General features: G+C 40.7%; 1 protein-coding gene across 2 annotated transcripts in view; it reads left to right on the forward strand.

Moving 5' to 3' along the window:
- Positions 1-12957, forward strand: part of alk (ALK receptor tyrosine kinase) — a 314203-nt gene that overhangs the window by 293545 nt on the left and 7701 nt on the right. For both annotated transcript variants that reach the window (XM_047611390.1, XM_047611389.1), the window contains 9 exons: positions 685-783; positions 4562-4717; positions 5781-5894; positions 7334-7520; positions 8227-8317; positions 8560-8624; positions 8720-8849; positions 9292-9389; positions 11867-11959. In XM_047611390.1, coding sequence (XP_047467346.1) covers positions 685-783; positions 4562-4717; positions 5781-5894; positions 7334-7520; positions 8227-8317; positions 8560-8624; positions 8720-8849; positions 9292-9389; positions 11867-11959 — 1033 coding nt within the window. The remainder of the gene's footprint in view (positions 1-684; positions 784-4561; positions 4718-5780; positions 5895-7333; positions 7521-8226; positions 8318-8559; positions 8625-8719; positions 8850-9291; positions 9390-11866; positions 11960-12957) is intronic.

The raw sequence follows: 12957 nt of genomic DNA on the forward strand, positions 1-12957 counted from the left end.
CCTTTTTTTCTCTCTCTTTCTCCCAAAAGTGTAATAAATAAATTGTCAGCTATAAGCCAAATGTACATCTTGTAGTGCCGTCCGTGTTTATCCTGAGTTTAAACAGATGAGGGATCAGAATGAATCCCAGAGCAGCTGCATGTCTTCTCCTGCTAACTGCTCAGTCAACAGTAAATCACTTTGCATTGCTTTGTCTTATCAAGTTGTTACACCTTATTGTGTCGCCTTGTACTTAGAAAACTTTTATTTGTCCTGCAGTGGGGAAATTGCAGTTTGCAACAGCGTACCTAGGGGCAGAAAAGTAACAAGAATAAAGAGTGGAATGTATGAAAGATATGTAACAAGATAAAATAGAGTGGAATAAACAAATGCATTTACACTTAGGGAGCGTGTTTGTGCTTACAAATATGAATTATAAGAAATAATTTCACAGCAGTAGTGTTGTAAGCAGAACGCAGGTTAATTGTTACGTTAGAATTCAGCCATGAATGTGAAGTGTGTAAATACAGATAGACATAGAACACAGAGAGTGGATAGAGAACGTCTATACATGATCCATCAATCCAGCCCTTGTGTTTTAGTCTAAATGATAAGTCAAGTGTGCGTTTAGACATACTTTGTGTTCATTTGAAATTTTGTCTCTGTTAACCACGTTGATGTGTTTGCATGTTTTCATATTTGTAGGTGGGAACACCTCCTTAGACAACAACCCCAAACATGACGGTGATGATGGAACGTCGTTCTTCGGCCCAGAGGCAGAGCCCTTCCTCTACCCTCTGAAAGGTAATGTTATGTGTCAGTAGTCAGCACCAGTCCTGAACAAATCAGTATGCAGGATTTGATATGTTTATAGTGTTTGTAGGTACGAATTGATGTGTTTTGGACTTGACAGAATTTTATATTAGTTTTTTTGTTTATGGTTCATTTGGATTACCTTCAGGTTCCACAGCCCAAAAACACTGACACAGATTGGTACAAAAAGATGAGAATTGGTTTCTTTCCACTGTGACATCAAAAATTGTGTTTGTATGTAAGTACAGCATCAGTAGTTCCACAGAGGGGACATTGGAGTTGTTCTTTCCAGCTCTACAGCAGATTATATTCTTGATGAACATGGATTCAGATGGAGAGGATGAACTGGTCAGTGAAACCTGTCGATTCACCTCTGCTCTATTCTTCTTATAAGTATAAACCTGTCAAGTATTAAAAACAGACTGACTGTGAACGTGTCAGCTCTAGAGATAAGCTCGTGGACTATAAATCATCCAAGATTGCCTCCTCGCTCGGCTCTGCAGAAAAACAGAAAGGGGTGGAAATGGAAAATTGACACTGAAGTGGATTTTAAAATTGTTTTGGGGCCCCATTTAGCTGTAATGGTTGTGATGCTGTTTGCTGAGACAATGACTCTTTCAACAACTGTAGTTCTACATTTTTCATCGAGGTTCTTCATATCCTCCTTAAAGAAGCCGGAAATTCAGCAAAAATAGTTTATTTCAAACTGTGCAAACTGTGTTCTAATATTACGATCCCAACAATACATTTGGCCAATTTTAGCTTCACAGTCAAAACATGGTGGTTTGTGGTGCTAGAAGTACCCGGTACATTGTTCTGATTGGCTTTGCTTTCTTGACGTTTGGGTTTTTAATGTCCACTATGCTTTTTAATTAACCACCAAGTCTCTATTGGCTGTGAGGTTCCACTGTCTGTAGTGAGATCAAGCCTTTGTGCTTTAACCAGTGAGTTTCAATATCTGTGCGTGTTGTTTCATAGATGTCGGGCAAGATCTGGATGCAGAGAGACGTGAGAGAGGGTACTTTGAAACATTTAACCACTGAAACAGTGTCAAATAATTTGCAGTGAACGTCCCCTCTACCCTTGTCATTTCCTTCTGAACCAGTGGGGTAGGTGTGATGGGAGGCATCAGTGAGGGACTTTGTTGGCGCAGATAATCACAGGCAATTCAAAGAAAAGTATAAATCGTGGCTAATTATATACTAAACTGAAAATGCTGCAATTCATAAGTGAACCCTGGATGCTGTACGAGACAGTGCATCCCTTCTAACTAATGTAGGAGGAGATGATACGTTAAATAAAAGATACTGAAGAATTTAGACACTGACTGACAGTGTAGTCACATCTACCATCCTGAGGTTTCACTTTATAAACTTCCTGCAACCAATGATTTGACTGTATTGATAAAAAGAGAGAATGATGTAATTAATACGCTCTTAATTACCCAAATACAATACCCGTATTATATTGTACTATGCGTAATTTCATAACTTCAGTAACATCCGAGTTACTGTCATGTTTGAGGCTTGCAGTTGTAATCACAAATGGTGACGCCAGCAATTTCCTTTCCAGCTAGAGCTGCTCCGGGAGGTTTGCCAACTCAAATAAAAGCAGTATGTGATGGAGGGTAGCCCTGCTGTGAGCACTGGAAGACCTAAAGGAGATCAAAAATCATTTCAGTGGTGTTGACAGAGGCAACTGATTTGTGATACAAGTCCCTAATCCAGTGAATACAGACTGCTTTAAAACCTGCATGATACAGACAGTTCAACACAGTCATATTGTCTCAGCATGTGCATCAAGACAGTATGTATGTTACTAGGGCCCTGGAGAGCTTCAATGATTCGCACCATATTTAGCTGTAGAAAAGAGGAAATACGGTTTTCCCATGTCCATTACAAGTGTCTGAGCAATTCACCAGCTTAAAGAGAAAGCCATTACTCTCTATAGGGAAATCTACAGTATTTAACTGTAATCATGGACAAACAGCAACATAAACATAAACAGATGTTTCATTAAACTGAATGAAGACAGGATATCTTAGTGACGTCTGTAAAATTCAGATGAGAATCATCTTCTTCACCACTCAGCAGAAAAGTACCATGAAGGAGTACACAACACGACTGAGTCTGAAGCGCCACAACACACAGGATCACACCTACACATCAGTATGCAGACAGCAGCGCAACACAAGACATTTGTATTCATCTCTGGGAACCTAGTTAGTGTTTCTGGGTTAGATTTATGTATGTGTACATATAAAGCTGATAAGAGAATGATGAAAGAAAATAGACTCTGCAGATGAGTGCATTTGCTTTGCTTACTAAATAGTACGGGCTTTCACAGACGGCCCGTAACTAATTCATGTTCGACTTGAATTTGTCCCTGTTTGCTGTAGTTTACAATTAATGTAATTGGTTTCTTTAGCTTTTAATAAAATAAATGTCATAAAATCTATTTCAAAGTGTTTATGCCAGTAAGCTGTTGGGCCACGGGGGGCAGAGAGTCTGCAGATGTTAAAACCAAAGACCACAGCAGATTCTTGTTCTTCTTAACATACCAATCAGTGAATTCGTCTATATTGAGGTAACACTGAGCTGTAATGAGAACGTCTGCAAGCTCTTAGCTCCACATGCAACAAAGTAACAAACCGGGATTTCTACATCCTGTATGGGAGTTCACCGTGGTCAGGTGGTAAAGATTCTTATGAAATAAAATGAGTGAAATGTGACCAGTTATGCTTTGTTAAAACACCCAGTGACTTTGAAGAGAATTCTCACTGCAGGTCATAACATACCATACCCATACCTGAATGCCTTTCATCCAGTCTTAGTTTATAGGTATGAGGCTGGGGAAAAAAATGTCTCTCCACTTTCTCCTAAACTGAGGCTGGAATTTTGGGGACACGGGTGATGTCATCTTGTAACTATGGAGCCAGAGTGTGTGCATCATTGTCCGGGACTGGAGCCACATTATGACCCACCCATACTCCCCTAGACTCACTGGCGTTTGTTCAAGTGTTGTTTCAGCTTGCTAGGTAATTACATTAATTCACTTACAACATCACAAAACAACTTCAAAGGTCGCCAGGGTTTTGGCTTCATTCACTGAAACCAGGTTCACCTGTATGGGTCACCTAATAATACCATTGAACTTTCAAAGTCATCGATGTCAAATTCAATAACTCGAGTAAAATAAATCATGTGAAACTTTATGTATTCAATGCCAAAATCATTATGAGCAGCACCCAGCTATGTACCTACAGTGTGTTCTCCTATGGAGCTTTGTGTGCACTGTTGTGGTTTACAGACAAGGACAGTAGCGTATGACGACATGCTGTTAATAACATGTTAATAAGAATTTTTGTTTGGCTTGTTTTGTAATACACTAATTCTCTCCATCTACAATCATATTGTTCCCCACACTCAGACCTTTCACAGCACTTGCTGTTTTTGTTATTGTCTTTTACCTTTTTATAACCCTTGACACGTACCATAGCACAGGTGTTGGAAAGATGTTAGTGGGTGTAGTATATACTGTATGCTGATGGGGAGAGAAATAACTTAAGAAAGCATCACCTAGTCTTAAATTAATCTAATTTCCACTTTTTGCTCATTCCACAATTTAAGAGACACCCTGAAGAGGTTTTATAAAATCATGCTAATTATGGAAACTTCTGCTGTGTGTGTGTGTGTGTGTGTGTGTGTGTGTGTGTGTGTGTGTGTTTATGTGTGTGTGTGTGTGTGTGTGTGTGTGTGTGTGGCTATAGCTATGGAGGGCGATGGTGAGGTGATCATCAGCCCAGTGCAGAACTGCAGTCAGTGTAAGAGCGGTGAATGCCACGAGGCTGAGGACACCATCGTCTGCTACTGTGATGAAGACCTCACCCTGGCTCCAGACGGAGTGTCCTGCATCAACTCCACAGGTCCGACATATAATATTAGAGTGGTACTGCCCCAGTAATGAAGAACTATAGTCTCTTTCTCCCTCTTCCACACAAATAACTGAAATAAATTCAAATGTAGAAATGAGCTGAGCTAAATTATACTGTACTTATAATAGACTGTGACTCAGAGAATAGACAATGAACTCATTTATAAAAGTAATTAAGCCTGGGAGACTCTGTATGTTATTGAATCTTTTTCTGGGGAGATGTGTTTAAAAGTCCTTTAATCATTCATAATAATTATCAATAGGTAGGATAAGATAACCTGTTAATGAAAGGGGATATTTTTATAGCAGTATTAGCTGTGTGGATTCCTGTTCTGAGATTTATCATTTAACTGCTGCCGCAGCAAAGTTCTTTATCATGTCAAGGATTTAGGACAAAAGGCTTCACATGTATACTGAGCCAGTGACATTATACGGTAGATTTATGTGTTTTATGAGGACCTTACTTCATACACCTGTTTTTTCCCATTATACACGACAACACTGACTAAAAATCAATTATCAGAAATGTGCAGTGTCTTGTTCCCGAGTTAAACTGTGACAAAGGGATATGGAAAACCCTTGTGGACCTAGAATTGCCTCTTCAATTACGATTTGTAACCTCAGATGAATAATACATTTATGAATGTAGATCTGAAATAAATTAATATGGTAGAATGTCACAAAATAACAGGACTATTACCATCTCAATAATATCTTAATGACCTAGAGTCTCTCCTTGCCTTATAATTTGCAAGTCTGTTCTCAGTAATGACAAGTGTAGATAATTCTATGTTGCTAGGTCATAAAAGGTCACAGTCTCAATATGGTCTTTCTCAGTGTGCAGATTTGTTCCTCAGCTTAGACAAGTGAAATGAGATCTCCCCTCACCACCGAAAAGGAATTGACATGCACCAGCCGTCTCTCCCGCTAAGCTCTGTTGTGTCATTGCTTTCACATCATTAATTAAGTTGGGGATCAGAGCGGAGAAGAGAATGTTAATACTCCTCTGGGGAAGGTAACAACTGTACACACTGCTGCTTCCCCTTGTCTTGCAGGCGTTTCTCCGCTGTCTCCACAGCCGTCTCTCTCTCACCTGGCGCTGGGTCTTTCTGTAGGCACCTCTGCCCTCATCGCTGCCCTGCTGCTGGTTGTGTCTGGAGTCATGATAAGTAAGTATCAGCAGCCCTCAGTCGGCTCTATGGTTTAGAAGAAACACCTTCACTCCTTTCAGACATCTGCCTGACACCGAGGCACCAGCCCTGAAACTAAATAAGAATACTACATATGACATATACCCTAATACAATTATAGGTTAAGTGATGTGTGTCGATTGTGTGAAAAAATTCCATTACTTTTTCTTTTTATACATTATTATATATTACAAATGATAGGAAAACAAATTGTTGCAAATTATTACAATAATGCACTGATGACGTAACGTGTGTAACTGACTATACAGTATAAGATCAGGGTACAATAAAAAAAATGTTTTTGAATGTGAACACTTGTTAATCACACAGTTACAGGCATTTCATCAATTACTCCTATTAAACTAGTTACAGCGTGTACTCTGAGACTATGCTGCTAATGTCTGAGAGGTTCCCGTAACATGAGTATGTGTTTTTTCCATCCATCTGTCTTCTGTTGGCACCACAAACGCACATTCTCTCACTCTGAATCACACACACACACACAAAGTTCTCCAGAGTCTGGCCTGGCCCCTCTCAGACGGCTCTTAGCAGGTTGTTGTCAGAATAGAAAGTCAGCCGCCGGTCACCACAGACATCCGTCTGCCCGCCTGCTTTCAGGCTATTACAGCCAGACATATGCACTCATTGAGCCATCATCTCCTCCACACACACACACCCACTCATTCGCTCACTTGCAGACCGACGCATATATCCAAACCCCCCACCTACACACATGCACACACATTAGTAGACAAGGTATGGGACTACCACTGTGATGAATGAAATGTGCTAATGATGGATGACTGCTTAGCCCCCAGCTGACAGCACTCATACATTAGACAGCACTTGGTAAATAAATAACTCAGCTACACACTCATAAGCAAACACACACAAATAATTCTCCCTGCAACTAATATGTCTACTTTCCAGGTCAAGGCTTTGAACACTAAAAGATGTGAGGTTCTGTGTGTGGGTGTGTGAGATAGAAACAAAGAGCTGTGTCTTTCTACCGCTAGCTGTTCTACATGACTGCATTCATGTGCAGCATTGAGAAAAAAAAAGATGCAAGCTGTCTTGGGTTTGTGCTTTTTTTTATTATTGTTCATGCAAACTAGAGAAGTTTGCATGTTAACAGTTCAAATACATTCAAATGTTGAACAGTTCAGTCTAAAACAGACCAATATTTTAAAAAGACAAATATGACATCAGATAGAGAAGAATCAATAATTCACAAAGAGTTCAATTTCATAACGGCTGTACGAGCGTATAGTCTCTAGAGAAATAATAACTTTAAAAGCTTTCCCCTTTTGTGTGGTTTTGCTGCCAGCAATAGTTTTCTATAAGAAGTGTTTGCTTTTTGAAACAGTGGAATATCTCAGTAGTAGAATGAACCTCGTTTTTCATTTCCATCTCACCAGTGTACAGGCGAAAACACACAGAGCTGCAGTCTATTCAGCTGGAGCTGCAGAGTCCAGACTGCAAGCTCAGTAAGCTGAGGGCTTCCACCATCATGACGGACTACAACCCCAACTACTGCTTCGCCGGGAAGACGGCCTCAGTCAACGACCTGAAGGAAGTGCCGCGGCGAAACATTTCTCTGACCAGGTAAAACATTCACCGCTCCAAAAACAACAACTCTTTAGTCAGCGTTGAGCTGAAAACATCAAATGTGCAGTTACAATTTCAAGAATAAAAATATTTGAACAAAGGTTCACATTTGAGCCTAATGATCCCCATTATAAACCTTGTTTAAATATGGTAGGCTCATAAACACAGCGTGGTGTGAAAAGACACGGTTTAAACAAGCATAAAATTCTCACAGTTTGAGGTTTGAGTTTGACTGCAGTGCTCCAAGCAGCTAACAAACTATTTTTGCAGTTATCTCTTCAATTTTGAATGCATCTTTCATATGTTTATAGTTCACCAGTTTGTCATTTTGTTTCGTAATATCCCTGAGATACGTTCATTTTCTTCCAATACTATGAAGGTTTTTCATTCATTACTCATCCTGATGCAGGTAATGGATCAATTGAAAAAGCTCCAAAGGAAAAAATCTGAACAATAAATTGGTGTTGAAGTTCTTCACTTGTTCAACAGGATTTCACCAGGAGAAGGCTGTGTGCCTTAGAGCACCAAACCGCTGTTCTGTTTGAAAGAAATCACTCTTGTTGATTTACTCCATGGCTCCTGAGCTCCACTGGTTATCAAGACATGTCTAAGCGCCGTTTTCTTCAAATGTCTTCATTTGTCTTCAGAGAGACCTGTGTGAAATTTTCAGCTTAATGCTTAGAATGTGCTTGTTTGTTTGCAGGGGTTTGGGTCACGGTGCATTTGGAGAGGTCTATGAGGGTCTGGCAGTGGGGATACCAGGTGAACCCAGTCCACTGCAAGTGGCAGTTAAGGTGAGTCCTGAATCAGTGAAGTAATTCTTTTAGCTCATTTTTTCTGTGCTACTTTCCTCTGGATGTTGAGGATAAGTTTTTCTTTTCAGTTATATTTATTTCTACATAAGGCCTTATAACTACAGTACTGTAGCACCTCTCTTCACTGCCAATTCAAGGTTGTAGAGAAGTACATCACACTAAAAATACAAAAAAATAATCACAAACATATTTACACTGAGTTTGGTTTCCATTTACACCAGACACTTCCTGAGGTTTGTTCTGAGCAAGATGAACTGGACTTCCTCATGGAGGCTCTAATCATCAGGTAACAGCCACTCAGCCACAGTTTACAAAATTCTGATCCAGTGTCAACAAAGCCATTTCTGATACATGGTCCCTGCTGTGTTGCTGTCCCTGCAGTAAATTCAGCCACCAGAACATTGTGCGTTGTATAGGAGTGAGTCTGCAGGCCATGCCCAGGTTCATCCTTCTGGAGCTGATGACCGGAGGGGACCTCAAGACTTTCCTGAGGGAGACCAGACCCCGGCTGGTGAGACATTCTTCCATATCCTGCTCAAATTAACTTTGTCTTTCACAGTACACAAGTATAATTTGTCTCTGCATGGTTACCCTGTTTTAAGTTGATATTTATCTTTTTGAGTGGTACAGCCAGAGCCTCGCTATTTGACAGAGATTATAAATTAGCCACACAGCTCAACAATGGACTGAAACTCACTACTAAAGGGAGAAAGACATTTATTTCTGAGTTTGCCCCAGAATCCTCTGATCCAAGTTAAACCAATGAAAACTAACATTGGCAACCTGACAACTGAGAGAAAACACACAGACTAAGTACACAAGAGAGTAATTAACCAATGAAACACTGGTAACGAAGAAGACAGGAAAAACAAAACTGTGACATGTGAGACACATAATCCATGACAATACTAATGATAAACCAATTAATTCACACCTCTGCTTTGTGTGATCAGGAACAACCATCCAGTCTGACCATGGTGGACCTTCTCAACGTGGCCAGAGACATTGCCAAGGGCTGTCAGTATCTAGAGGAGAACCAGTTCATACACAGGTACTACTTGCAAATGCAAAAACAACAATGTGTTAGAAGAGATGAATACAGTGCATGAGTATGAAAGAGTGTAATGTGGTGTGTGGCTTCACCGCCTCTGACCTGAACAGATGATAGAGGAGAACTATTTTCAGTGCATATGGGCATGCATAGCAGTGCGTACATATGGAATGCAAATGTGCATTCAACAAACAGTCGCCTTCATTTATCTGCTAACATCTACTAGAATTATGAAGTGAGCGTAGCTGTCCAAGCGTAACATATGGACCCTACACGCTTTTTGGCTTTCTTATGATAGCAGAAAGGACAAGTGATGAGCTTAGTATCAGAGCGGCCAGATGGGGTAGCCGGCTTGCCTTTTTACGGTCTGTATCCAAGGCATAAGAGTGTCCCTCTATATCCATATTCACATTGCTTGGTGAACCACAAGATATGGCTTTAGAATTTTAACAGCCTTCTGTAGAACCTGTTTCCCAAAGGTCTCCATCATGGAGGTCCATGAGGAAAGTCAAGTACAGGGTGGTGAGAAAAGAAAGGTCAAACCTGATTCTACAATCGTATCAAGACAATTAAAGCAAATCCATCTTCCTTGGGTTCTATGTATGACTCCCGAGCAATTGCCTGATAACAAACAAGGCCTATTAAACCTTGTTTGCCCCAACGTGGCTCAGTAAAGCTCCATCAGTCCATCTAATGGCCGACTCTTCTCTGGAGCCTCGTGATCATCTATACAGCCTGAAAAAAAAAGCTCTCTTAACGCCGCCTTTGAGGCTGATTTTAATTTTATGGAGGTGTGTTTACTTGGGCTTGGGTAAAGGGCAGGTGAATGAGGTGGGGTGGAGGAGTAGCTGCTACTCAGAAAATAGAGCTCTTTCTAAGGGATTAGTGGGCTGGATGATGAGCTGTGGTGTGCTCCAGCAGGTTAAATCACAGGGTTAAGGCTGTGTGAGGACTTAAGCTAGCTGTGTGTGTGCGCGCGTATTTCTGTAGCGGACTCTGGCCTCTTTTCAGTCAGTGGATTGTGCCGTGTTAATGTTGTTATACGGCAATATTTTTATTTTACAACAGACGTGGCACTCCAAGTGGCAGCCACCTGAAAAGACGCGCTGATGAGTTGGGTTGTTAAATGCAAGCGCAGGTGTTAAAATGGAATAATAACAGATTGTTCTGAAGGTGCGGCAGTGAAATGGGCCTTTAAGCTGCAGTTAAATTTACTGTAAATAAGGTCTACAGTATAAGGGTTGTTAATAACACTCACTCTCACATCACTGTGCTGCATGTACAGTATGTTTGTGTCCTTCCCTCAAGCCTTCAGCTAGCAGTGTGTGACGACGCCTGCTGCATTTCAATGACGGTTCTTGACTATAAAGAAGAACAAATCATTTCCACAAATTCTTTCAAGCTCTTGAACAGGGACTTGGATTTAACATCACACGAGAAAGTGTTTGTGCGTGTGCCCTCCCACCTGCTGTTCAGAGTCACACTATAACAGAAATGATTCAGTCTTCCTGAAGACGCTGAGATGCCCCTAAATGGATTTATTGTTTCATTACTTAAACTTGAATAGAAATGTTGTGGTGTCATGACACCATTTAGGAAATTCTCTGTGGCTGGTTTTGATGTCAGAGAAGTAAATGGGTGCCCTAGACACTGCTGTGTGTTTCACACTGAATTATTTAACATCAAATTTAAAGTGGTATTGTGTGGTTCTAAGCTGAATAGAGACATGCAGCCATGCACAGTGGTAGTCCCTTCCTTAAAAAGCTTTCAGTTTATATCGGTCAGAACCAATACTTTATCCTCATTGTGTCGTTTCTCATCTCGGTTCATCAGAGTGTGGAGGGCCAACATCTAAACAGTGTGCTTCTGTCTGCGCCCTCACAGAGCTGAGCGCTGCGTTTTCTGTCTCTGTCTCATGATCTGGTCTGAGCACAGTGTCACATGATGTTATTCTGATGTTAAATTCTGGCTATTTATTGGCCCTAGTGTGCAGTTGTCTGGAGTCTGATGAGGAACAGTGTGCTCACAACGTCACTTCTACAGATGTTAAGGAAGTTTAATGCCCGGGGAGCTGAATACAGTGTGTGGGCTCTGTTTCCTTTTCCCCAGACAGAAGTAGAGTACGCTTTATGAGCTAGTGTATTTTCCTCAAAGAATGACCAAGCCGGTTCAGCGTAAATATAAATTCTGTCCTCTAACCCACTGTGCCTGAAGATATTGTGGAACATTTCAATATATTCTGTGGATGTACCATGTGGGCAGAGTCACAGAGGAAAGAAACTAAACTCTTTGCCAAACTTCAGCTCCGACAAGGGAGATAAGGGCAGCTGTTTGAATGTCAATATTAGCACATCCAGCTTTATACCTCAACACTATTCAACTGAGTATTAATACACCCACATATTTCTTACTGTCTTCTAATAAAGTAAATGTAAGCAAACACAGTAACATGACTGTGTGGTTTTTTTTTCCTTCAGGGACATTGCAGCTCGGAACTGCCTCCTGACCTGCAAAGGACCGGGCCGCGTGGCCAAGATTGGAGATTTCGGGATGGCTCGAGACATTTACAGGTACAGTTTTCAGGAAAGAACACCTCTGCTTGGGTTGTCAAGGTCAGTCGAATTGGAACAATGAGCTCAAAAGGTGCCCAAGAACATGTAGAGATGACCACTAAATATCTAGGCAGTAACCCTGCACCAAGTCAACGTTTTTCTGGCGAATAATGGAAACGATACAAATAATATCAGATCTGATGTTCTAAGTGTTAAGGATTAGCTTAGCAGCAGATTTTAATACCGTTTCTGTCACAACTAGTACTGAATGTGCTTCCGTGCATCTGTAATTACAACTCACCAATGTTGTGTGTGAGTAAATCAAACTAGGAACCCCCAGCAAAGAAGATGCTTCAAGGTTTTCTCTCAGACCATTAGTGGCCTAACACTAATATTACCTGGAGGCTTCAGTGGATGCCGCTGGAATGACTGGAAAGAAAAGCTCAGACTTCGTGTTGCACACATATCTATTCATTTCTTCTTCTACTTCCTTCTACTTGCTACTTCCTGCTTTGGTGTAGAGCTTCAGCATAAGTTATTTAGAGCTTTGAGAACAATGGCCTATGCAGGTTTGAGATCATACACTGTATAGATTTTATTTCCGTTTCCTTAAACAACACACACGAGTAAAGACAGGCCAGAGAACAGCTGGTTAAACATATGAAAGTTATTATTTTACTCCTTGTGCATATAATACTAATATGTAACCCAAGTAAATCTGTCAGGATGATACAGATGTTTCCAAACCAGCTGGTACAGATACTGTAGATATTGTGTATCTTATTATTGAGCGCTTAGCCGTGCTAACCCAGAGAGACACATTATATACGATTTAAGCTGCTTCACTGACATTACCAGCTCCATTTTAAAACCGTTTTTCTTCCTGTGTGATTGGAAGAAGCATATGGTACTTGTCATAGAGACATTTAAACTGCTCACACTGTTGTACTGCTGCCTTCCTTTAATCTACATCTATTCATCTGCAGCCCCAACAGCGTCTCATTACTCTTAGCCTG

Source organism: Mugil cephalus, chromosome 17 (genome assembly GCF_022458985.1).
Source record: "Mugil cephalus isolate CIBA_MC_2020 chromosome 17, CIBA_Mcephalus_1.1, whole genome shotgun sequence".
Taxonomy (NCBI): Eukaryota; Metazoa; Chordata; class Actinopteri; order Mugiliformes; family Mugilidae; genus Mugil; species Mugil cephalus.